This window comes from Equus asinus, chromosome 15 (assembly GCF_041296235.1).
Source record: "Equus asinus isolate D_3611 breed Donkey chromosome 15, EquAss-T2T_v2, whole genome shotgun sequence".
Classification (NCBI taxonomy): Eukaryota; Metazoa; Chordata; class Mammalia; order Perissodactyla; family Equidae; genus Equus; species Equus asinus.
In genome coordinates this window covers 14,764,502-14,790,888 of record NC_091804.1, presented here as the reverse complement: position 1 = coordinate 14,790,888, position 26,387 = coordinate 14,764,502, and the positions used below count along the sequence as shown (strand labels likewise).

Genomic DNA, 26,387 nt, shown 5'->3' with positions numbered 1-26,387 from the left:
GAGTTTATTATTATGAGCCACAGTATTATACCCTGCTGCTTATCTGATTTGAAAATGGTTGTAGTGTTTGGAGAAAGTTAATATTGAGTCATGCCAAAACCTTAATAAACTTAGTCTTGAACTAATATTTCAGGCTCATGGGGGATTTCTGTATGCTAAGATAGATTTTAATATTACAAAAATGCAATAGTGACCTTTCCATAAAACCTTAATAAAATTACTTTGTGATATAAACTGCAGAAGAGATGGGAACTTTCTTGAACAAGAGTATACGTGATTTATCTGCATTTCATAGTTTATCGTATATCTCATTTCTTCAGGTTACTTGTGTTTTTCTTTCCCTTAAGCCAAACAACAGTAATTTCCATAATTTAAATTAGAGAACAGACACAGAATTTTCAAAGACATCTTTTCCCTTTGCACCAGTGCCACATAACTGCAGCTGAGCTGTTGTCTTGATAATTCTAATTGTCTCTATGCTGTTAAAAGAAGTTAACAGAATAGAAACTTTCACTCATGAGTTTCAGGCATTTAATATTAAAAATACCATTTGGGGTGCCATGTAGCAGCTGTTTAGCAACAAGCAGGGTACAATGGTTTATGACAAATGTTGAGTTAAGTAAAATTAAAGTGATGAATGTTTGGCAGACAAACTGTAACCTCCCAAAATTAAAATGTTGGCTGGGATCCTGAAATTGAAATTCTTCGTTTCCCAGATACTGGCATACAGATGACCAAAAATGACCAAAATCTGAAGCCCATAGCTTTGACTTCATAATATTTTGTTAGTTCTAGTTAGGGTGGAAAAAAAGTCTTAAGTATAGTCAGTATGAAACATAGTGTTCTAAACTGCCTTTTGTGGTCTCCTTGATGGCTTGACTCTTTCAAAAGTCTCTTTCAAGTCCACAAATCAAAGACGAGATGATGGCTGTTTAAGGAGTAGAAAGTTCTTTTTATTAGCTCCAAGACACTTGCAAATGCAAAATTGGACAGCCATTACCCAAACAATCAACACTCTGCATCTGTTTCACCACTTAAATTTTAATCAGTGTTCTTGTTCAGAATAAACATTAAAAAGCATTTCACAGCATTACTTGAAGTGAGAGAGTGTTTAGACTTCTTTGGGTCAGAGGAATTTGGAAAGAGGCTGATAGGTCCTAGAGATGGACTAACCCAGCTTTATTTTCTGAAAAGACCTTAGAGAGGCATTTGATCCTATCTCACCCAGTGCAACATCTCTGTATAACCTCCAAGAACAGAGGAACATCTGAATCCTTTAGTGACTGGAAGCATCTACTCTGAAATCTGAAAACTTTATCATTTTCATTGTAAAATAAATTATTTTCCTGATATTGATTTAAAATCTGCATTCCTGAGACCACTAATCTTTGGCACATAGTTTTTCCTATGAATGAACACAGAATGTCTGTCTTACTCCCTCTTCCATCTGGGTGAGTTTCAATACATGCCGTGAGTCAGAATGGGGATGGGATGGGTATTAGACGGGGAGTTCAAGGATATGGTTCTGTCACAGCTCCACCAATAGGGCTGTGGGACTCTGCCCAATTTGCCAGTTCTTGGCTTCTGTTCCCACCCAGTTACAGGAAGAGCTCAGATTGACTCTGAAATCCGTGGAATCTCTTGTACTACTTGTTTCGTGAATGGCGTGACTTCCTTCAGCAGCTCTCTAGTTTATTGATATGCTTCTTAAAATTCTGGTGTGGAAGTGTGTAGAATACTCTAAGCAATGGAGGGCTCTGAAAAAGTTTGCTAAGGTCGTTGTATCCCTGGATCAATGTTCTCCCCGAGACTGCATTAAAGTTTAAATAACTACCTCTTCACCATTAGCTCCCTAAAGTTGGAGTTCACCAAAATTTCAGATATTTTTTATGTAAAAAAAGCCAGTTTTTTGGGTCCTGTGCTTGCGTTTTTTTTTAAGCTTCCATGAAGATCTTTGTGTTGACCTTGATAATTTGACCCATTCTTTGAAACGGTCATTTTGTAGCAGTGCACGTAGCTCAGGACATATTTGAACATCTGAAATGCTAGAAGGAGCAGTGGTGGAGATGTCCACTGATAATGAGGAGCGAAGTTCTGGAGAGGAGAAAAGAATACTGATACCACAGTGGAAGGAGGATCAGTAGAGAACAGAGAGAAGATGGAGTTAAATTCTAGAGAGGTCAGGACCAAGATAAGGACATTGAGTTTGAAGACTAAAAGGTCCAGCTACTTGAAAAGGCATTTTGGACAGACTATTTGAGGTAGATTCCATATGTTAAGACATTTACAGTGAGTTGATAGTGAGGAGATGGTGGTCCTGGAAAAGCTTGTTTTTATTATTTAAAGAAAACTGGCCATGGGAGGGTGTGACATTAAAGGTAAAATATACCTTAATTATAAGCCTTCCTCTCTTTAAAACTTCAGTAGATGTTTTGTTCATAAAACCCAATTTAACTTATCATTCATGTAATGGTCATAATTGAATCCCATTTCCTTTCCTGTTTTACCTTGAGGGTTGGTTTCAATTAGGGCAGAATAAAAATAAAAATAAAAAAATATATAATGGCTTACACTTGTGATTTCATCAGAGTTAAATATAGGCAACCACATTAATTTTGTTAAAATGCCCACCACAGATATTCCAAAATAGCATTGTAGGCCAGCAATGTCATGGACTAAGTGGTTAGATCCTGATATTCTGATAAAACTAAATTTTCTCTATTGTATTGGGAATATTCTAAAAGCAAATCTAAGAATTAAAGAGCATGATCTTGTTAAAGTGAAAGTTATTTTATGAAAGCGTTAAAGAGTAAAATAAAAGAACTTGAATTCATTTTTCTTTTGGGTAATATGAACTATTTCCTGATTTTGAAGCTGAGGGTATAAGGGTCTGTATCCTTGGGTAATTTCAAAGTGGGAAATTGGGTAGTGAGAGTAAAATAGGCGTTTCTTTTATTTGGTTTAACTACCTCTTATTGAAGCAGCTTAAAGACAATCCCAGGAAAGATTATTTTTCCCTCATTTTCGTCAGAGGCCATATCTTCAAAGCATTTTACCGAATTTAAGGAACTTCCATCATGATAACCAAGGTCAGACAGTGAGAGTTGAAAGTCAAAGGGTTTCTTAAATTCTAGGTCTGCCATAATTTGAGAGAGTCTAAGCTTTCTGAGCTCTGATTTCCACATTTTGCGGTTGGGTTATGATTTCTAACTTAGAGGATATGAAAATAGTTGGGGTAAAATATAAACCATTGCATAGATGTTGGGTGCCCATACTGTGAGAGCTGTGCGAAGCTTGGTGGGTCAAAGGTGAATAGCCCCCAGCTTATGCATTTTGAGCTGAGTGGTGACTGGAGCAACTTTCATTTCTCATTACTGCAGCAAGTCCAGCTTCTCCGCCTAATGAGAATGTCATCCTCCTAGTGTCCAGGTCAGGCCATTGACTTCTTTCTGGTGTCTTTGAAACTTACTTGCCTGCAATCCTGTGGCATTTTAGAATATGCTGGGTCAAACTTTACCCCTCAAGAAATAAAATAATTGATTGCAGACACAAGGACTGAAGCAATTTTCAGTAACTTTGCTTATTAGTGCTGACGCTTGGGGGAACCAAGGGCTTGTCTAGCAAAGGGGCAGGGAATTTAGTTAAAGAAGCTCTGTTTTTGTTCTCTTTTTCCCAGCCTGCTGATATGGCTTGAATTAGAAGTTAGAGACATTTGCTAAAATAAAATGCGACATGAGCTCTTGGGAATCGCTTCACATCCGCCATTCTGACCTCAGATATCCTTCCCATTGCCTCTGGGCCTTGTTAGAGTGAGGGATGTTTTTCAGTTTCTATATAAGCAGTGGAAGCAAACGCATTTTTAAATAATCCAGTAAAAGCACACATCTTATGAAAGGAACAATTATTTGAAGGCTGTTGACCTTACCAGAATTGGGCAAGTGTTTGGCATCTTAAAAGTCTGCTTTGATACTGAAGAGCTGTTCTAGAAATGTCACCATGTCATTACCCCGTCAGTTGCTCTTCAATACACAATGGTAATGCATTGTTTTTAGTCTTACTTGGAGCCATCTGAATGTGGCTTTCATTTTAGGAAATAAAGTATATTTCAGGAAGGACATATGTGGTTCTTAAATAATATCTACATTTCTTCAGAGCCCAAATAGTGTTTAATCAAACTAATTGGAGCTAGAAGGCATCAGAAAAAAATGACTGTTTCAGCCTCTGACTTTTAAAGACAAGGAAACTAAGGCTCCAAGAGCTGAAGGGGCTTTGTCAAGGTCGCGCAACTAGTTGGGACAGAGGTGGGACTGGAATCCAGGTCATCCATCTCTGAATGCTCTGCTGTTTCCATTCCAGCAGGCTGTATAGGTCACGTTAATTTAATATGAATTGTGGAAACAATGTAATATATAATAAAGTCAGACTCGTTTTTTAGGGTGTGGCCAAATTACTTATAGAACCATAAAATTTGGATCATTCTAATTCAGTTTTCTAATGTCACATTAGAAGATCTATTTCAACTTGTGTGAACATTGGTGCTATTATTTCCTAGGCGAATCATGTTGAAACAGATGAAGTGTTCAGTCTCCTGCTGGTATATCAGACAAAGCCAAAGACAGCATATATTCTGATACATAGACTGAGTTTTTAGGTGCACTCTCACTTACATAAACCAGTGCAAACAGTAAGTTTCCTGCCTCATTGGAAATAATGGTTAATTATAATTGTATGATGCCACACCTGGGGCAAAAAAAACGAAACCAAAAACCTGAAAAGGTAACACTCCTTCCATAAATAAATGAACTGAGCTTTAGGATTTTGCTTCTTTTTCCTTTCAGACTAATTGTATTTTTGTGCTTTAAAAAAACAAAGAGGAAGGAAGGTCTGGGGATTTTTGAAAGTATTTGCGTAAGTAGAAAAAATAAAATCAACCTCCTATAACCTTAAATTCCATGTCACTTTTTCTCACTCTCTCTCTTTTGTTAGTTCTATCCCTATCCTTAGTTTAAGTTTTGAAGACTGGAGGTGGAACGATTTTGAACAGACGTGTAAATAAGGAGATAGTTGAATTTGTGTGAGATTTGAGGTTTGTTTAGGTTACATCTCTTTGACCACAGGTTATTTTCAGGTTGTGTGGTACCCTGCGTGTATGAACATAAAAAAAGCTGTTAATTTTGGATAACTTTTAGCTCAAAACCTAGGGAAAATTTTTTTTCTTTTTTAAAGATTGGCGCCTGAGCTAACGTCTGTTGCCGATCATTTTTTTTTTTTTTTAATTCTTCTCCCCAAAGCCCCCCAGTACATAGTTGTGTATTCTAGTTGTGAGTCCTCTGGTTGTGCTGTGTGGGACACCGCCTCAGCATGGCCTGATGAGCGGTGCCATGGCGGCATCCAGGATCCGAACTGGTGAAACGCTGGGCCGCAAAGTGGAACGCATGAACTTCACCACTTGGCCATGGGGCCGGCCCCTAGGGAAAATATTTATTTTCTCCTTGTATGGTCTGGACTCAGTTCTAATATACATGGTCTTATACTTTATCCTCATCTTATGACTCCAGCATAATAATAGCAAAGGCCTATTTATAAAATCACTTGGAGAATGTTTAAATATCAGGAATCTTGATTAAATTTGAGAGATCATTGTCTATGTTTATTTTAATAAGAAAATAGTTTTTATAATAAAGAATTCTTCAAGCCCTTGAATTTGTGCCTGCTCTTGTACAAAGCAGTTTCCTTGTTTTTGTGAAGTCCTATCTTGCAATCCTCAGACTTGTTCCATACACATGCCTGAGGCAACATTCAGATGGATTATTCAAGCAAAGATAAAATAAAAATCTTTCCTTTGAAATATTCAAATAATTAAGGCAAAATTGGGCATCTAAAGAGAGCTCTCTCTTTTGTCGTGTAAGATTCACGTTGGTGATGTTTTGCCTAATAATTGTGGCAGAGCCAGTTCAAGGGCAAATGAAGGGCAAAATATGGAGGGCAGGGCATAAGAGAGAGGAGGACCTTATGAGCACCCCAGGAGGTCTCCTCGAAAGAGGCTGTCTCTAAGGAAAAGAAAACCACATACCCCACCCCATGAGGACATGTCCAGAGTGTGGCCTCACCTTTGAGGACCCAGGTGCCAATGTGAGCAGTCCTCAAGGGGAACCAGTGGTCAGACGTCTGACTAAGTGTGGGGCACAGCAGAGGTGAGGTTGGGATGTATAGCCAAGAAATTATTCATAGGCCCAACTAGGCTGCAGAACCAGGTTAAGAATGGAAACTTGTTCTATAGGCTAGGTTCCAGCTGGGCACCAGGGAGGCAGCAGGGTATAAGTTGGGAACAAGAGACTGGGAACAAATTTCAATTTCTGGGAAGGGAGAGCAGGTACACACAGAAGTGATACTGATGGGGCTGGCCTGGTGGTATAGTGATCAACTTTGGTGCACTTCACTTTGGTGGCCCAGGTTCACAGGTTCGGATCCCAGGCGCAGACCTACGTCACTCACCAAGCCATGCTGTGGCAGCGACCCACACACAAAGTTGAGGAGGATGGGCACAGATGTTAGCTCAAGGCCACTTTTCCTCAAGCAAAAAGAGGAAGATTGGCAACATGTGTTGGCTCAGGGCCAATCTTCCTCACCACCCCCATCACCCCCATCTGCACCCCTGCCCCTTCCAAAAATGATACTGACATGTGCATTTGGATAACAGGAGCAGGGTTCATTGTCTTCTGCCTTGGTTGTTTTTAGTTGTGTTTGGGAGCTCCTCCACAGAGTAAGATATTCATTCATTCATCCTTTCATTCGTTCAGGGTTTACTGAATGCTGGCCATATGCTGGACACTATAAAAGCAAAGAAGGCCAACCTTCCCAGGGTTCCTCCTATAGTGAAGATACAGATAAACAACAACTGTTGACAATGTAGCATGGTAGATTCTACGAAGAGGGAAGTACAGTGTGCTTAAGAAAATACAGGAGTGGTAGCTAACCCAGGTTCTCTTGCTGATACCTAGAAGATAACCAGACTGACGAAGTTCAGGAGAGAGGATCAGGAATGAGAAGGAAAGAGAAATATGCAAAAGGCTCAATGTATTTTGTGCAATGAATCAAGTTAAGTCCAGAGAGAAGAATGTAAGGGAAGAGTGGTGAGAGATGACGCTGCTTGTCATTGAAGCCAAGGGCACTTGTCTTCTAGAACGCTCCTGTTTAACATGATCTTTCTCCTCAGCTCTTTTGTTGATTGAAGCTCTTTAAAGACTGAGTTTGCTGGTTGAATCTTTATTTACCCAATCTTTTCTGAGTTCTTAGGAGAAATATTAGCATTCATAGCTTACAGTTATCAGGGACCATAAAGGTTTGGGCCAAAAGCAGGAAGTGCTTAAAGTGACCTGTTAAGTGACTGCAATGTCTGATTGTCGATTAAATAGATGTGTTGGCTGAGTGTTAAATATGTCACCGTTTATTTGCTTTCTTCAAGTTGCTTGTCACTCTTTATTGGTTTCTTTAGACTTAACCCTTAAGGATTAAGGGACCTCAGCATCTACTCTTGATCTTGGTTGGAAAGCAAGTACCAGGACCTAGAATCTCCATAGCCTTGATTTTCCATGGCCTTCCTGAGAGAAGTGCATGTTCTAGACAAGTGGACTGTCTTTACCAGTCTGAGCTTTAGTCCCTAATGGCTGGCAGGTCTCTTTCCCTGGTGAGCTGGCCCTGGCCAGAGATGAAGATCAAAAGACCTTTTTTCCTTCTTTTTCTGTTTTCCCTTTTTCTTTTTGATGAGGACTCGATCCAAGGCAGTTGTTCTCAAACTTATCTGACATCAGAATCACCTGGCCAGCTGGATGCACTGTGGATTTCTGAGCCCCATCCCAGATTTTCTGATTCAGAAGGTCTGGGTGGGGCCTGATATTTTGCATTTCTAATGAATTCTCTGATGATGTGTGTTGTCTAAGTACACACTTTGAGAACCACTGATCTAAGGTGAACCTCTGGATCCAAAACCTTCTCTGGTCTTTCCCTTGTGCTCCCGGATTGAGTCCTCAGGAGACTCAAATCCCAATCTTGGCTATCCAGATCTTACCATCAAGAGCTCAAAGGATGTTCCAGTAAAGAAGAAACTAAGGCAGAGGGAGAGGTCAACCCAAGCCTCCATTCTCATAGTCCCCACCCTGGAACCCCTGGGCTCTCCAAGGACAAAACCCCACACTTCTATCTTAGTTGCACAGTTAAGAGCACCATGAAACAAAATCCATGAGAGACAGTTATTTGTATGATCTGTTTATGACCTCCACCTAAAACCATACTTAATCGGTCGTGTTACCATTTTGTTTTCTATTTCTCCAGACCTTATCAGAACCCTTATCCTGGGAGAGAGAAGGACTGAACCCTCCCCAAACGCTGTGTATGGCTAACATCTACTACTAAGGGAGAAGTTGTTGTTTCTGTGCGTGGTAAACCGTACACATCTACCCTATACTCTGTTAGTTCTGATCTTGAAAACAGTAGCAAATGCTACTTTTGAGAGACGGAAAAACATCCAGTCTTTTCTTTACAAGTATCCCAGGTTTGCCTAATTGTCTCATTTCTCAGGAGTGTTGTATTTCTCAGGGCTGTTGAGGTTAACTCTGTTTATCTTAAATACTCAGTAGTAATAAAATACCTTCTGCTGTTTGCCATGCTGCCTTAGTCACTAAAAACAGAGGAACTTTATTTTAGAGGCCTTTAGTTTGCAGAAGTTTTCCAATATGTAAAAGAAAAAAAAGTCTTACTAAAACAGATTTGTTATTATATGAAATCAGAGAAAAAGCCAGTTAAATTATATATTCCTTTCCCCTGGTTCCTACTGCACACTATATATTTTCATATTCTAAAGGTTGATTTATCTTGCATCTTTTTTTTTAAAGTATGCTTTTTTTTGGTGAGGAAGAGTGGCCCTGAGCTACCAATCTGCTGTCAATCTTCTTCTTTTTTATTTTTCTCTCTCCAAAGCCCCAGTACATAGTTGTGTATCCTAGTTGTAAAACCTTCTAGTTCTATATGGGACGCCACCGCAGCAGGACTTGGTGAGCGATGTCTAGGTCTGTGCCCAGGATCCAAACCTGCAAACCCTGGGCCACTGAAGTGGAGCACACCAACTTAACCACTACGCCACCAGGCCAGCCCCTATCTTGCATCTTATCAAACAAAAATTTGTTTTCAGCAGCCATGTCTGTAACTCACTACTATAAACATCATTAATATGCAAATAATATCTTCCAATTCTGAAAGATCAAAATACGGTTAAGCCAGGAACTTACTAAATGTTTAGGAATATGACACCTCAGAAGACTCATGGGTAGATAGGCCCCTACTGTTCTCACCCTCTGCCACTGAACCGTCCTTCACCAGAATTGCTCCGTAAGCCTGAGTGGGCCTCTGCCTGAGCCCTGCAGAAGGACTTTGCTGCAAGGGAAGAGGTCAGTAGCAAGGTCAGAGAGCCTCAGTCACAGACAAGTACTTTTAATACAGTCAGCCACGTAACCTGTTGAAGAAGATCTTGGAGGCTGCCATGGGAACCTCAGATGTCATTTCCAAGGGAATCGCTGCAGCCACACCACCAAGATCCAATCATTTGAAACAAACCAGTTCTTCTCTTGAGAAACTCTATACTTCATCGTATTCTAGTATCTTTGAATCATTGCGGACTAAATTATATGTTAACATTTACTCATTATATTCAAATTAAGCTGATCCTAAATATCACAGATAACCAAGCATCTTTTAGACATGTTTTGTAAAATTCTGATGTAATGAAGCATATAATATGATCATAAGTATCACCTAATACATTTTAAAGGCAATTCATTTTAACATTTGTATTCATCTATTTTGTATTTATTAACTTTTAAGAAAGTTACATTTGCCTCTTATGATTCATGTTGAGGTGAGGGAGATAGAGACAAATAGCAGATGTTTGTTTTCTGTTTTTGTTTTATTCCTGTTCAATTTTTGTTTTTTATGAACTCCAAAAAATTATTTTAAATCAGGTGGTGCTTTATTGATAAGTGTATTTATTGTATATTTATGATAAATGTAAGTAGATTTATTGTGGCAAAGGCCTTAGGTTTTTTTTGCAGTTCAGAATTCGTTCAAGACTAAATCCAGCACCACCTCAATCTATTTTATTTCCAAGTATAGTAGAGGTTTTAGAATTAATACTCAAGTTTTAGTCTGTATTATTAAAAACTCCTTCATAAGAATCAGTCATCAGTGGTGTGTGTGAAAGCTCCCAATGTATAGTCAAGATTTTAAATCTTTAAAGGAAAAGAAGACCATTTTACAGCTTTATTTGAGTCTCTTCCTGCTATTTGTTCTTGCTAGGAATTCTAGTGGAAAACATGGATATTATTTTAAAATTGATTTATATAAAGAATACAATTTTTAATGTCATCATCTCTTTAGAGAACGTTTTTTCCTGAATATGAAAGTTATAATCACTGTAAATATTTTAAAATACAGAAAAGTATTAAAAAAAATAAAAATCACCTAAAATTCCGTCATCCAAGTGTAACTACTGCTTATATTTTGGTATATGTCTTGCTAGTCTTTTTCTCCTTGAAAAAGTGTGTGTGTGTGTGTGTAAGAAATATGTATGTAACACATAAAAATTTGGATCATATGTAATGTGTTGAGAGCACTTATATTTGCTTGACAAGAGTTGTGAATATTTTTGGAAACTCGTCTAAATTTGCTATTGTTCAGCAAATATCTATTAATTTAAAACCTTATTTTTAATGGGCACAGAATATTTAAATACTATAATATATTGAACCAATTGCTTAGTGAAGGTTACATAAGCCAATATTTTGCTACCAAAAACATCACAACAATGAGTATCTTTGCACATAGATTTTGTATGCATTTATTTAGGATAAATCCCACTAGTAGAATGACCAGATCAAAGGGTGTCAAATTACTAGATTTCAAGGCTATAAAAAGGTATTGCAAAATGGTTTTTTTGCCAAACTATATAAGAATACCCTTACTCCCAACCCTCAACAATATTGCTTGTCATCATTTTCTTAGTCCTGCACCCTTTATATGCCTTTTGAAAAGATTATTTAATGGCTTGATGAAAGTGGAGATATTTTTGGCAAATGGGGAAAATTATCATTAATGATGTAATATATCACTGTTAAATTAGATTCTTACTTGAAGTAAAGCCATTTATTTAAAAGCTCTGGATGATCTGATGATAGCTGTCAATCTGTTTTTAGAAATGTAAGGATATCTTATTTAAATACTGAAGAGCAAGACATTGAAATGTGCTTGATAGAATCAACTAATTGACTTTTTGTCAGTGGAAATTTTATCCCACTCTCTCTGTTCTGGAAAACAACTGTCATTGCTCTCATCCTGGGGTCAGGTAAGGTCGTGTGTTACGTAGTTTAATGGGATTTGTATGGTTGGATAGGGAAGGAATTAATTAATTATGAAACTTTTTTGTCATAAGATTGAAGGTAAAAGATAAAAGTTACACTTAAGAAAATTCGTAACTGAGCTATGGTGCTTTTTTGTTCACTTGAAAGCTATATGTTGTCAGGCGGAAGCAAATGCTTTTTCAAATGAATTCATTTATTCATAAACAGAAACTAAAAATGGAGAATGTCTTGATTGGCTTGGGGGAAGCTGCGGGGTTTATTTAAAGTTTGTGTTTATTGCTGGGGTGCAAAAACTGTTAAAAGACTTTTGGATCCCAGGGGAAGATATACAACAGAAAAATCTTTATTCCTCAAGGGGTCTTTGGAATAGAAGGACCGAAATTATCTGAATTCGTTTCTAGATGACATTCTATTCTGTACTTTCCTTTCTTTGATCCAGTTGGACAGATTTGTGTTGAATACCCATCCCTTCAAGGCAGAGCTGTCCCCACTGCATTTTGGATTGATTTGGCATCTTGCTAGGCCTTTTAGGAAAGATGTCCAGCTTCAGGAGGCCCACTGGATTCCTTTCCTTGGGCTGCAAGAAATTACCATAAGCTAGTGCATGAAAACAACAGAAATTTATCCTCTCACAGTTCTGGAGGCCAGAAGTCTGAAATCAAGGTGTCTGAGGGCCAGGCTCCCTCCAGGCTCTAGAGGAGAATTGTTCCCGGCCTCTTCCAGCTTCCGATGGCTGCAGCACTTCCTGACTTGTGGCTACATCACTCCAATCTCTGCCTCTGTGGTCACATTGCCTCCTCCTCTTCTGTCTGTGTCCAATCTCTTTCTGCCTCCTTTTTTATAAGGACACTTATGATTGCCTTTAGGGCCCACTCGGATGAGCCAAGATAATCTTCCCATCTCAAGATCCTTAGTTTAATCACATCTGCAAAGTCCTTTTTTGCCATATAAGGTAACACAGATTTCACAGATTAGAATGTGGATATTGGAGGGGGGGGGGCATTATTTAGCCTACTATACCCAGGACCTTAAATATACTTGATTTCATGTACTTCCCTCTCACCACTCTCTACCAGAACACAAGGCATACGTCCAAAAGCAAAAAATTCTTTGCCAAAGTTTTGACCCAATTGGCCTAGGATGGAGTCAACTCCAGGAGCAGAGCTGACTTCATATAGATTCGCCATATCTTAGATAGGTGGTCTGGTAAGTCTTGAAGACCACCCGGTAGGTCTAGCCGGGGAGACGAGACAGCAGATTTAAAGATGCAGGGCAGAGTGGGCCAGCAAAGAAATAGCTGCTCTTCCTTGGTTCACCACAGCTGAATGGATAGAATGGATGGAAGGCCATCTTCATGGGCGATGTGCACGTCCAGCTTGAATATTTGGTCCCCAGCAGTGTATCTGAGCTCACTTGTCGTCCTCCTACTAACTCTTTCAGTTCCCATCATCTTCTTTAGGAGCTTTTTGCCACTGACTATGAAATAAGGACTTCTAGGACTCGCCTCCTCTCTGGTTCTCTCCCTGCCAAGCTCTGCAGTCCAGGGAGTTTTTCCTCTGCAGCCAGTGCAATAGCTAATCTGTTCCAGTTGCGTGAGAATTTAGAAACAATGAGACTATTTAAAAGCCCACTGGCCTCCTTCCAGTAACTGCTTGAGGTGTTTACTCTGGAAAAGGTGTGGAGTTATATATCCATTCTTTGTGTAAATTCTCCTTCACTTTCTGTGTTCCTCCAGGAGAAGGTGGACCATTTCCTGTGGGTCTGTATGGTGAGGTGGTGTTCTAGGGGGTAGAAGAGGCAATTGAACCTTGAAGTATCTTGTAAGTGAGGCCCCAGAAGGCAAGCCAGAGAATTTGAGAAGAGGAACCTTTGGCATGGCACAGTGAAATTGTTTTTGGCAGTTAGCTGTGGGTGGGGCTTTGAGATGATTGCAAAAAGGACAGTCATAGTTATAGAGTGGTCACTTCCCTCCTCCGTGCCTTTTAAAAGAAGTAACTGTTTGTCCCTTTAACTTTCTCTGGAGTCGATTGGACTATGACATGTACCTTCATTTGTTCCCGTTTTAAAATCAATTACCTGGATCAAACTGCTGTTAAACACGATTGGCTGGGTTTTCTAGTCTGTAGGTCATAGTTGTGGCATCTATATAAAATAAGCCAGCAGCTGTGCCGAATGCCAGACCCTAGGAAGTATTTCAAAAACAGTGCAAGAAACAGCCTCCCCTCTCCCCTCCGGTTTAAAATTGGGAAAATTCAGGATACTCCAATGTCATTTTGCGAAAATGCCTCTTACCTTGTTCTGAACCCCAAATCTCTGAGAAAGCAAGCAATGAAATGAGTTCCCACCTCCATGCAAATCTCTTTAGAGGTTAAGGTCAAAATTACCGTCCTCCTTCTATTATCCCCTGGCCCTGCCAAAGTCCTTCACATAATGAGACCGTTATGATGAAATTAGTACCCAAGGTAGAGATGAATATTAGGAGGAAGGCTAAGAGTGAAATCTGAGAAACAGCATGTACTGAGGACCTATGTTGTGTGTCCTTTCTCTGAAAAGATCCTGGGGGAGAACCAGAGTTAAACCAATGAAAGATGAGGCAAGTTGATATAAGCTTCCTTTTCATTTTCTTTTTTCTTTTTTCTTGAGTTCATAATAGTTAACATTGTGAAATTTCAGTTGTACATTATTATTTGTCCGTCACCATATAAGTGCTCCCCTTCAGCCTCTGTGCCCACCCCCCCAGCCCCCTTCCCCCTGGTAACCACTGAACTGTTCTGTTTGTCCATGTGTTTATCTTCCACATGTGAGTGAAATCATATGGCGTTTGTCTTTCTTCATTTTAATTTTCGATATGATCTTTTTATATCAGAAGCTTCTTGTTGCTCTTCCCTTTAAAATACCACCAAAGGGTGATATGGAAAGGGATGGTTAGTAGGAGTGAGAAGATCATAGTACACATACAGGTGTGCAGAAGAGAGATGTTTTGCTCACCATCCCCTTGTCTGATAAACCAAGGAAGCCACCATGTTGTTTTTCATCTGTATTTAACGTTAACACTTAGGTCCCTATAGCTGGTTATTCTCATTACACATCACTGAACAACACATCCAGGACAGCCTGAGGGAGTCTACAGGTCTGTTTTTTCCTGAAGATCTGTTTTGTGGGTCTAGAAGGCATGATTGCACATCCTGGCACTAGAAGCTTGCTTCTAAGGCACTTGGGTGAAGGAGCTGTGTGTGTACATACTTGCGTGTGTGAGTTTCTCAGATGCTGAGAAATGGACATGGAAAGACACAGAGAAAGACAAACTGAGAAGGACAAGAGAGACAGAGAGAAATAGAGAAACTCAATCATAGTCATTGTTGGAGATAGGGAGACATGGACCAACCTACCCATGGGCTGGGAAAAAGCACCTTCTCTTCTCCCACTGTCTGTAGCCTGGCTCAGCTTCTCGGCTTTCCATGGGAGTCGTCGGTGCGGGTTAGTGGGGGCTAGTTAGAATGCCCTTCATGCTTTCGCCAGCTTTAGCCTGGTCAGTAATGAGAAAGGGAGTAGTTCCTCCTTCAAACAGCAAGTTGCCCTTGTGAGGAAGCTGTCTTGAAACTGACCTAATACCCTCTTTTTCTGCTTTAAATTGTTTGAGACTAAAGAATAACGCATCTACCTATCTGTATAATTTCAACTTTTTTTCTTTCTGAAATTTACTTTCTTTTTTGTCTACACAGGCAGTTCATAAATCCAAGAATATATTCCTATAATAAAAATGTCCAGCACAGAGATAGCACTAAAGATACCTTAATTTTCAGCCCCAATCCTTATTCCCTCCCCAGAAGTAAGCAGGGTCATAAATTTGGAAGGCTCTTTCCAAGTGTCTTAGTAATTTCTTTATGTACACATATATGTACCTAGAGAAAAATAGGTTTGTCTTGTGTGCACGTGTCTGTGTGTGTGTGTGTGTACTTACATAAATGGTATTACACTGTTCATATTCTGCAACTATGTGGGTAAATAGTATCCCACTGTTCATATTTTATCTCATCCTGTGGCTTCCTGTTTTCATCAAATGGTCTGTGTCAGAGAACTTTTGCAATTAGATTTCCCTCGTCTTGTCAGATATGCCAGGAGGTGCATGTGCGAGACTTTTGTCCTTAATCTCTTTAGGTAATGAATTAGATTGATTTATTTTCGAAGTTGAAACCTCTCGAATTATTCTTTGAATAGCTTTCTGGAATAGATTTGCTTATATTTTAGCTAGAATTTTTTCTCTGTGAGAATGAGCCCTAGGGTTGGTTGGTTTGTGTTTTATGAGCCCCCTCGTGGTGTCATTGCCAGCTTCTGATAACGAGTCAGGATCTGAAATGAGTGGGGTAGTAGCTTTACTTTTTTTTTTTATGTTCTGGAAAAATGTAGGTACATAGGAGTTACCTTTGCCTTGAAGATTTGGTAGAACTCACCTATAAAATCATCTGGGCCTAATCTTTTATTATTTTTTTCAGTTTCTTCCAAGGTCACTGGTTTGTTTAAGTGCTCTCCTAATTTTTGAGCCAAATATACTTTAACTTTGAAAAACATCCATTTTATTTGGGTTTTCAGATATTTTGGTTAAAGTTATACACAGTATTCTCTTACAGTTTTCGCCTTCTCCTCTTTGTAATTACATCTTACTTTTCCTTCTGAATGTTGTGAGTTTATGCTTCCTCCACATCCTCCACCCTTCCCCCCATCTCGCGCTCTCCCCAACACTTGCCAAATTTTTGTCTAATATATGGATATTCAGAAAACAGTGAGCTTTTACTGACCATTGTTTTACTGTTTTTTGGCTACATATTACATATCTAGGTTCTGATGTATAATGCTCCCATCTTTTGTTTCTAAGAAGTTTATAATTTCTGCTTTGACTATTCAGCTTAACTCAAGAATTATTTAGAAATGTTTGTGTATCTTTATGTTGAATTCCTATATGTACAGATTTTATTCACTCTCTGTCATTAATTTACAAGTTGGCCTAGTTGTGGTCAGTGAGCATGGCCGCCCCTGTAATTTCTGCTTTTTGAAAAACACTGAGATTTCTTCTGTGGCTTAATCATGATTAGATTTCGAGATTGTTATAAGCTGGGGTATAAAGAGGGAATGAAGAAAAAATAGATATACGGAGAGATTGGATTAAGCTCATTAAGTAGTCTTATTTAAATTATGTTGACTTGAGTCATTTAAATTGTTTTGGTTAAATCAGTGTGATATTCAAATCCTCCATATTCTTACTTTTTTTTTAATTATTCCATTAATTTCTGAGAATCATTGTCGCCTAATACGATTGTGACTTTGCCAATTTCTCTTTGTATTTTATCAGTTTTTCAGTATATGTTTCGATGTGTGGTCACGTGCTCATATTCTACTCCCAAAATGGTGTACTTGCCTTTGTTCCATCCGTCCCTCCCTCCAACCACCTCACTTGCTACAACTCCCATAGTGATATAATCTGGGATTTGGGAGCTAGATTGTAATTTCTTTATCTTATTTTTCTTTCTTTCTTTTTTGGTACAGTACAATGAGGCTTAAGAGTAAGCTTTATTGTTTCTTTTTTTGTTTTTACTTTCTTCTCTTTTTCAGCATTGCTCCTCCTCTCTCTCTTATTTCTCTGTATTTATTTTTCGGCTTGGCAGAGTATATGTTAAATCTTTCAGAGTAGATCACTAAGTCTTTCCAATTCCTTGCAAGTTTGTAAATATCTATAGTTTCTCCTAAAAGTCGAAACATTGTTTGGTTGGACACAGAATTTCAAGTGCAAAATTGAGGAAAATTATGTTCCCTCAAAACTTTGAAGTTGTTGCCCCACTGTGCAGTATGCTGGATGGTGTGTCTGATTTTAGTCTGATTGTCGATCACCTCTAAATTGTCCTCTCTCCATGCATCTCTGAGAAATTTTGTACCTTCTCTTCCTGTTTTTTCTTCTCTTTGTCCCCTCAAGGCATGTTTAGGTGTGTGCATCTTTCCCCCGCCCATTTATACTGCTTGCAATCAGTGGACTTTTTCACATTGAGGACTCAAATATTCCGACTTCAGAAATGTTCATCTACTACTGCTTTGATCATTCCCCTCCTTCCATTGGCTCCACTTTCTCTTCTTCTAATAGAAATTCTTTTATTAGGTGGTTGTTGAACCTTCTGTTTCCATTTTCCATGTCTCTAAATTTCAGTCATGCTTTCTGTATTTCTTTTTGTGTTGCATTCTGTGAGAATTCCTTGGTTCAACACTTCATCTGAGTTCTCTTTACAATTCAGCTCACCTATTAAGAGTTTGATTTCAACAATCTTTTTAAAATTTCTAGAATCTGTAGTTAATTGTGTTTGAGGAAATGTGCTCTCTCCTCCCTCTGAGAGTGTCCGCCATACTTAAGCCAAAGTTAGTTCTATTTGTCCTGTTAACTCTGTTTCCTTGGGTGCAAGGTTGTCTACTTATTCTATCTTCCATATTCTGGGCATTGTTAAATATTTGGTGATTCTTCGTTGTGTGCTCACATTTTTATTTAAGATGTCCTGCTTGCTGCTGTTGCGTGTTCACCATTACGCATGATGCTAAGAAGGGTCGGTAAAAGGAACACCTCGTTTTTCCTGGGTGCAGGCAGCCACCCTGAACAGTGCCCCGTCTCTCTCACTGCCTCTGCTAGCAAGCAGACTTTCTGTTGTTCCCCGCATGGCCTAAGTGAGGAGGGGGTGAGAGAGGGCTAAGGAGAGGACCAAGAGCAATAAAAAAAAATCTGGCTACTCCTACTTGATTCAGCAGCCCATCAGCCTGTGGACTCCTGCCCTTGCACTCACCTTCAGGCTCCTAGTGTAGGCTTGTAGAACCACTCGCTCTTTGTAGCAGACCTTTCCTATATATAGGTTTAGGTTTGTGGTTTCTTTCTTTTCTCTGATGCCATCAGATTTAATATATATAAAATCTTATTATTTTACGTGAAGAGGGAAGAGAAGCTTCCCAAATGACTACCTGTGGTACTTCTTCATGATAATATTTCTCCAGGTTTAGAAATAAGGAGAAGGAAAGTTGCAGGTCGGATGTAGGAAAGAAAAAAAAAAGACAATTTATGAACTTATTCCATGTGTTTGAAGACAAGCTTTTGCAAATACATGAATATAAGGTGATTAACCTTTGATTGTCACTTGTTTTTTAATTTTATATACTAACGAGATATTCTTTTTCATTTTCAGGTCTTGAATATAATCATGGCCAAACCTTATGAATTTAACTGGCAGAAGGAAGTGCCTTCCTTTTTGCAGGAAGGAGCAGTTTTTGACAGATATGAAGAGGTAAAGAAGTGTTATTAATCTTTTCTCTCAAAACATTCTTACAATTATTTCATTTTAATTATAGTATTGAGTAAATATTCTTTGACATAAGTAAGAACATCTTTGAGATTTATAAGTTGGAATAGTTAGAAAGAGGCAAGTTATGAGATATAATAATCATGATAATGATGCTAAAATTTATGGAGCACTCATCATTTGCCAGATATAACAATAATGATAATGATGCTATAAATTACTGAGTCCTCACTCTGTGCCAGACAACATTCTAAGCACTTTATGTGTATTATTTGTTTAATTCCTCACAACAACTTGATAAGGTTGTTGCTGTTATGTTCCTCATTTACTGATGGGTTTCATGTAGTAACAGTCTTTGCTTAATGAAGTGCTTTGGGCAGGCTTTACACATAAAACTTTGTATTTGTTATCAATGTAATAGTGATTGTACTTTGTTCTAGTCAATGCTTTGCTCATTTCATTTGTACAGACTAGTTTGAACAAGGCTTTGTATGCTTCTGCTTCTGTCGTTGATTGTTTGGGCCTTTACAAGGTGGGGTGATGGCCACAGACTTTCTATAGAGCAGGGGCCTGGGGCCACCAAGCTGTTCAGAAGGTTTAGGTAGGTGAGTTGAAGCCCTGTTAGCATTGTAAATGCATTTTTTTCTTAGATTGTACTGGTATTTGAGGGGACTTGGGGTGTCTAGATGAAATTGGTGTTGCCTCTAAGGCGAACTGAAATGTAAAACTGAAGACTGCCTTTAGAGTCAGAGTTGGTGCCTCTCAAAATCAACGGAATGTATGTGGTGGCTAATTGTAGTGGCCCTTCCAGAGGTTCAGATTGTGAGGCCTTTTCATGAGGTTTGTGGGCTGACATGACTCAGTACTGTAGACTTGGTTTTTCCAAAATACGTATCATAATACTCTCTAGATTTAGAGATACCATAGTTGCTTTGTAAGTAAACAAAATTGAGAAAGGCAAAGGATGGGCCCAAATGTGCTGACTATTCCTTGTACTGAATTAAAGTATTGAAGGGACAGCTGTTTATGTGATAAACTTCATTGCTCCCCAGAAAGAACAGCTAACTGCATTCTGCTATAAGAAGAAATAGAAAATAATACTCTGCCACCTCAGGGCAGCCACCATCAACTTTTTGGCAGTTTTCTTCTAGTCTTTTTTCTGTGTTTTTCTTTTCTTCCTCTTCCATAGTTGTGATCATAGAGTAGTCTTTTGAAAATGTAAATCAGAACCTGTTTTTCCTCTATTGAAAATGCTTCCATGACTCCCTCTTGTAGCATAATGGAAACTCATCAGAATGAAATACAACGCTTTCCATAATTTGACTCCTGCCTGATTCTATAGCCACATTTCTCACCAGTTTCCTACCCACACCCTCTGCTTTAGCCATAATAATAATTACAATTCCCCCAAAAGACTGTTCTATTAACTTGCTTTCTGCATGCGCCTCCCTCTTCCTGAAATGTACTTTTTCCTCCTTGTTTGACTGGTAAACTCCTACTTATCCTTCAGAACCCAGATAATAAATTTCCACCTCTTTGGTATCTTCCTTGACTTATTCAGTAAGAATTGATAACTCCCTTGTACCACCACTAATCTTCCCTTGCACATATTACACTGCATTCACATTTTATCTAATATTTTTTATCTTTCTCTCTCCGGGGACTGGCAGAATGCCTGTAACTGCTGAACTCACTGTAGATGTCTAGTATCAAAAGAGATTTTAGATAGAATTGATTCCAACTCACTCTGGTTTTGTTGTTTGTTTGTTTGTTCACCTTCTTGATGATTTGAGTGGTGAGAGGACTTGGTAATCCTCGGGACCTGTGTGGGGATCTGAACTTCACCAGATTCAAAATATTAGAGTAAACCAAGTGACATTTTCATCTTTTAAGTTAAAAATTTTCAATATCAACAATTTGATATAGTTCAAGCCTAAAACAACGTTAAGTTCATTGCAGTTGACTACTTTTATCCATTTTACACAGCTTGGCAAGAACGTCAAGGACTACCTTAGATGTATTTCCAAGTCTTTGTCCCAGGCAAGCCAGCTCTAGGTTGGGTACCAGTGTCACCAAGATATAGCCACTGCCCTTCACTTTGAGCCAATGAGAGACATCTCTCCCTGAGTCTGGTAGCATGTCCCAAAAGATTTGCAGTTTTCTAAGGCAGCTTCCCAGGCTCTGGAAATCTATAGGATAATTAACAAATTCTGCATGGCTTCCAACTACCCAGAGAAGGTCATTTTGAAGAGATTAAATGTAACCACTGGCTGAGTATCTCTACTACTGTCGTATAAGCAGAAACATATTAGAGAGAAAGTACTTGTTTTGATAAATAAAGTGAAATGTGACTTGATGAACTGAAAGTTCTTCATCATTGAATCATTTTTATTTCTCATGATGTTTTTCTTTCGTTATTAATCATCACAACTCACTCATATTTAGTACTGATTGCTTATGCCTCTAAAGGCATTTGCTTTTCTTCTAGGTTCCTCTGAAAATGAGGTAAAGCTAGAAGGAAAGAAACCTTGAGCAAGTACTAAATACAGTCTAACTAAGCTTTCAACTTTAAGTGCTATTTTACTAGGATTTTAAGCAAAAAAGTTTTAATTTTATAAAGTAAATACGTCTCTTCCTAACCACAGATCAAACTAGAAAACCAAATAGTATTTCAAGCATACTGTAGCCGGTTTTTCTTATTGTTTCCCAATCCTATAAGATTCACTTCTTTGGAGCCACGCCATTAAAATATTCAAGCCACAAAATGTAAACAGGAAAGGTTTGTTCCTATGGTTTGTGCGTGAACAGCAGTGAGAAATGATAGCTGACAGCAAGTGGGAGGAGGAACAAGAATTAAAGAAAACCCATCCCAAGCATCCCAAAAGCTTCATGACAAAGGGACTGTTTCTAAAGGGGCGTGAACGCCTTCAGCCCCGTGTAGTGACTAAGGTCGTCACCACGGCCTGAAGTATCAGGTAAATGTGACATTGCCTTCCACGTATCAGTTTAAAGAAGGCAGGGAAGGGTTTAAGCAGTGGGTGATCACTCACCAGATCAGGAAAAAAAAAGTGTTTGCTAGTCACTGTTTTAAAAATATATACTATTTTGTCAATAAATATAATCAGCACAATGGTATTTAAGCTTTATTTTATTATTTCTACATTATTGAGGGATTTCTTTTGAGGTAGCCAAAAATTTCAGAAACTACGTCATGCATTGGAGCCTCTGATTGTATTCCCATGCCGCTTCTAAATCTGTTTTTTATCTAACTTGGCTTGACGTGGAAGTTCCTTAAATGCAAAATATATTTTGTTTCCTAAGAGATGCTTGTTATTAAATCGTTAAAGTAGAGGTTTTCCTATTGCAGAAGAGAGAGACAGCATTGCTTTTTAAAACACATGCAACCCAAATGTCTCTAATTCAAGGATCTCCTGACTTTCCTTTCATATCCACATTAAAGAGCTGGAGACCCCACCCCCTGGCTGCTCATGCCCTCCTCAGTCTCTCCTAGAGTTCCTAGGTGCACCCTCTCTTGGTGATTACTCATAGCCTCAATGCCTTCTTACCTCTTTGTTCCCAGGACTGTTCCCTGCTTTAGTTTGTTTCTCTCCCTAAGCCCATTATATCATGAAATCCCAGGAACAAGGATACTGTGGGAAATAGACTTTCCCTAAAGATTTGGTGGTAGCAGAGAATTGCAGGACACACTTTAAAGATCAGAGATCATGCTGCATAAATGTCATGTCAGCCTGGCTAAAGGGTGTCTCTCATTGTCTTCTTTCGCTCAGCTCTTCCACCAAGCTGCATGTTCTTTTCATTTTCTTTTAAATCTCCCCCCAAGAGTCCTTTTACAATTCACCCTTTCCTCTTTTCCACATGCCTCTTCTCCAAATTACAAAAAATATATAGATCTTTTTTCCTCCCTCTCAAGCCAAAGGAGAAAAATGGAAAATTCTAGTCCCTTCTCCCTCTGAGCAATTTAGCTCCCTTTTCACCTCAATTTCTCCAATCTAGACTCTCCTGAGACCCCCCTTTTGCATAACTTTGAAGGGCAATGCATGTAGTTAAAACAAACAAAATTCAAAAAGAGCTTTATCCTTAAGAAGAATATCCTGCTATCCTTCTAGATAAGCAGTCACTGACAGATCTTGGCAGTGACGGAAACGGTCTGTATCTGTGCCTTACCACGTGTGGCTGTTCAGCACTGAAAATGTGCTGTTCAGCACTTGAAATGTGGCTAGTGGGACTGAGGACCTGAGTTTCTTATTTTATTTAATTTTAATTTAAATTTAATTAGCTACATGTGGCCGGTGGCTGTTTTACTGGACAGCACAGTTCTAGACAATCAGCTCAAACTTCAACCGGATTTTAAAATGCCATCCTCCTTCTCCAACACATAGAAAGAGTTCTCTGTTCACTTAATTGGCATCTGCAGTTTTTATCAGCCGTTTCTTCTTAGCGGCAGCCAAGCAGAGATTTAAATGTTTTATGGATGACTCACCTCAGCCGTCACCGGCCCCACCCGCCCCCCATCATAAATCCTGCTTGGGCCACCCCTTCTTCTCACCCATGGGACTTTATTGTCTCTGAGGCAAGCTGCCCAGATGGAGTCCCTTTGGAGCCTGTTGGTGCTTACAGCTGCTGCCAGGACAACGGAAACAATTATTGCAATTGCCAGACCCAGAGGAGTATCAGAATGCAGGATCAGTGCAAAGCTAAAGTGGGACCCAGTGCACCAGGCTGAATTTGGCCTCCATCCAAGGTGGTGCTGAAACCCAGTGGTGGGCCGGCAGCGAAGCCTTGAGACATCTAGGCAGCCTACACACCCAAGGCTGCTCATCAGTGAAGCAAAGGATTTTCCAAATATAATTTGCAAAAAACTAAAAACACAACCCTCATAGAAAGTATTTTGACTTAAAGATTTATTTAACTCCTCAGTGAGGACACCAGCAGGATGCTAAAGCTAGTTCTAAGAGCTGGAGGAAGAAAATTTGATATAGCTAGTCAGGAAAGCTGAAACAAGTTTTGTCAATTGATTCAAAACTGGTTACTGCCCTATAGGGTGATAAAACTGTAACCTCTATGGGTGTCTTTTCCGCCAGACCCCAATCACATGCATCTCTATAGAACAACAAACAGTTGTAACTTATCCAGCTAACTTCCAAGAATCTGGGCCCTAAACAATAATAAATAGTGAGTCAAACAGAGGTACATTCTTCCGTGGAAATAAATCATTCTTGGGTAGGCCTCTTCGACAGTGCTCCTGTATAATGTTGAAAGAATATATAACCATTTTTTATCTTATTTCCAAGTTTTAGACAGTTTAAACTGAATTGTACCCACAGGGTCAGGGTATTGGGCTCAAAGAGTAGAAAGTGGAATTGTAGCACGTTGCTTGAATCTACGGTGAAGAACACTTACAGAGCCATCATAATGATAAATAATCATGATAATATTTATTAGTCTTTCAACTTTTAGAATCAACCTACAGGTAGACAAGACATTTCATGATTACTGACAAAACAGAATGAAAAAGCTATTAATTCTGTCTATGCAACGTAAGGGTGCAGAAAGATGTTGGAAAGTAGACGGGATGGAAACATGGAGGGAAAATCAGAGGGTTAATGTTCTCTGTGGGAAGTAATGTTGATAGTTAGTTGATGGTGCATGAAATAGAGGCTTGTGGCTATCATTTAAACTGTAAAAGTTGCCAATCACAAAAGCAGAAATCATGATTTCAAGTTCAGAAGGTAGGGGAAGAAAAAGTATGGAAATGAGTTAAATGAAGTTCAATTTCTGAATTTTTATGCTGAGGAACCTATGCTACATGTGCCTGGTAGATATTAATTCAGTTATTATCTGTCTTGCCATGAGTCCCACTTTCTTCAAACTCTGGTTCCTACTAGAATTGGACATTTAAAGCAAAACAAAAAAATGTGTTGATATCACTTTATTATCCAGCGAATTAACTCCAGCTGTTTCAGGTTGAGACGATTGGCCCTCAGCATGTGGCCCCAGATGCCCTGACCCCTCACCCTATGCTTTCCCCCACAGTCAAGTTGTGTTGAGGAAAGTGGTAGAATGTGCTCCTCGTGGTATGAAAAGACCAGAAGGTGCAGCAGGACCAGGGGACTAACCTGGAGCCCTCAGAGAGCCGGCCTCCTTTGGGCTGAACCTTGATTGATGAGTCAATCAGCCAATCAAAGCACAGCTGAGATGAGGGGAGAGTCCACAAGTTGTGCAAGAACGTGGGTGTGGAATGGGGGAAAGTGGCTTGACCAGCTGGGGCAGAGGGGAGGGTGGAAGAGTGCAGGAGCTGCAGCTACAGAGATGGACAGTGTCCCCACCACAGATGGCTTTACTTTCCAGCTCAAGGCATTGGCACTAGATCCTGAAAGCTACTGGGAGCCTTTGATGGGTTTTTAGCAGGGAAGGGCAAAGTCTGAATGATGAATGCAAAGTGAGCATGGCTGGATTTGTTGTGTGAATAGTCTGGGGAGGATAGAGATGAGATTGAAGGATAGACAGTCAGTAAGACACATGGGAAATAAGGGGGAAGGATGAGTGGGGGAATGCATTAGAGGATTTTCTAACCTGGTGGATGTAGAAGGGGAGGCAGAGTAAGGAGTGTAAGATGAAGTTGGGATTTCTAGCACAGGAAGCTTGGTGGGCTCTGATGCAGGCAAAATGCCAGAGAAGAAGTAAATTTATGGATATGCTTATGTTGTTCCTCTTCCTGAAATAAATGGTATTTATCATTATATCGTCTGTAGTACCTAAGATGCATTTTGCATGTAATAGAAATCACATAAGTTTTAGTTAAAAATAAAGTGAGGAAAAAAGGGATTGAAAAACATAGTAAACTAGCCAAGAGGATGAACAAATGGATGCATTTCCTCCGTCTCAGTCCTCCACTCTCAGGGCCGCTCTTGGCATCCTGGTTGGTGTGGCCATCTTGAGCTGGGGCATGGTAAGAACGGAAGTCGGAGAAGTAGGTAGAGGCCTCAAGGCGTTTGGATTTCTTTCTGATTGTCGTGGGAAGCCATTTTCAACGGGACTGAGGTGACATGATTTACATTTTGGAGACAGTTACTTTGGTAGGTGTGTGGAGAGTGGTTGGGGCAGGGGCGCCAGAGTGCACACAGGAGATGTGAGAGTGTGGTTGGAGAACCCAGGAGTTAATTTAAGGAAGGTGAGCTAGAGTCTTATTCCTTCCTCTCCACAGGCAATTTTCTTAACATCTCTCTGCTAGAAAAGAGCAGATGTTAAGGTGGGTGGATCTGAAGAGTATGTTTTTCACCTAAGGAATCTGTTATTTTACACTGACCTGCCTTCACTAACCTTTCTTGTCATCACAGCCATGGGACATCTTTCTCATGTGGTAAGAAAACTGTGACCAGGCACCTGGGCACTTAATCGGTTGGCTTAAACCCTGAAACAACCCCAAGCTGCAAGAGCTAGCATCAGCCAGATTTTTGCAAAACACTCAGGCCTGTTTCTTCCACCAGACCAGCCTCTAAAACAACGGTGCTGATAACGTGATCTGTGTTCTCAAAACCCCAAAGTGTAGAGCTCGTTATCATTCAAGCATGAGACGTTTAAGGAAAGGCCTGTATGATTTGGAAAGTTCCAGAAAGTAAGTAGACTTGAAGACAAA

The 26,387-nt window shown here is 39.4% G+C and overlaps 1 protein-coding gene across 13 annotated transcripts in view; it reads left to right on the top strand.

Moving 5' to 3' along the window:
• PLCB4 (phospholipase C beta 4) overlaps nucleotides 1-26,387 on the top strand; it is a 381,489-nt gene that overhangs the window by 208,175 nt on the left and 146,927 nt on the right. For 12 of the 13 annotated variants that reach the window (XM_070485569.1, XM_070485568.1, XM_044747972.2 and 9 more), the window contains one exon: nucleotides 18,617-18,715. In XM_070485569.1, the coding sequence (XP_070341670.1) occupies nucleotides 18,617-18,715 (99 nt within the window). Of the gene's footprint in view, nucleotides 1-8,331; nucleotides 8,432-18,616; nucleotides 18,716-26,387 lie in introns of all 13 variants that reach the window. The other variant, XM_070485577.1, reaches the window with a different exon arrangement.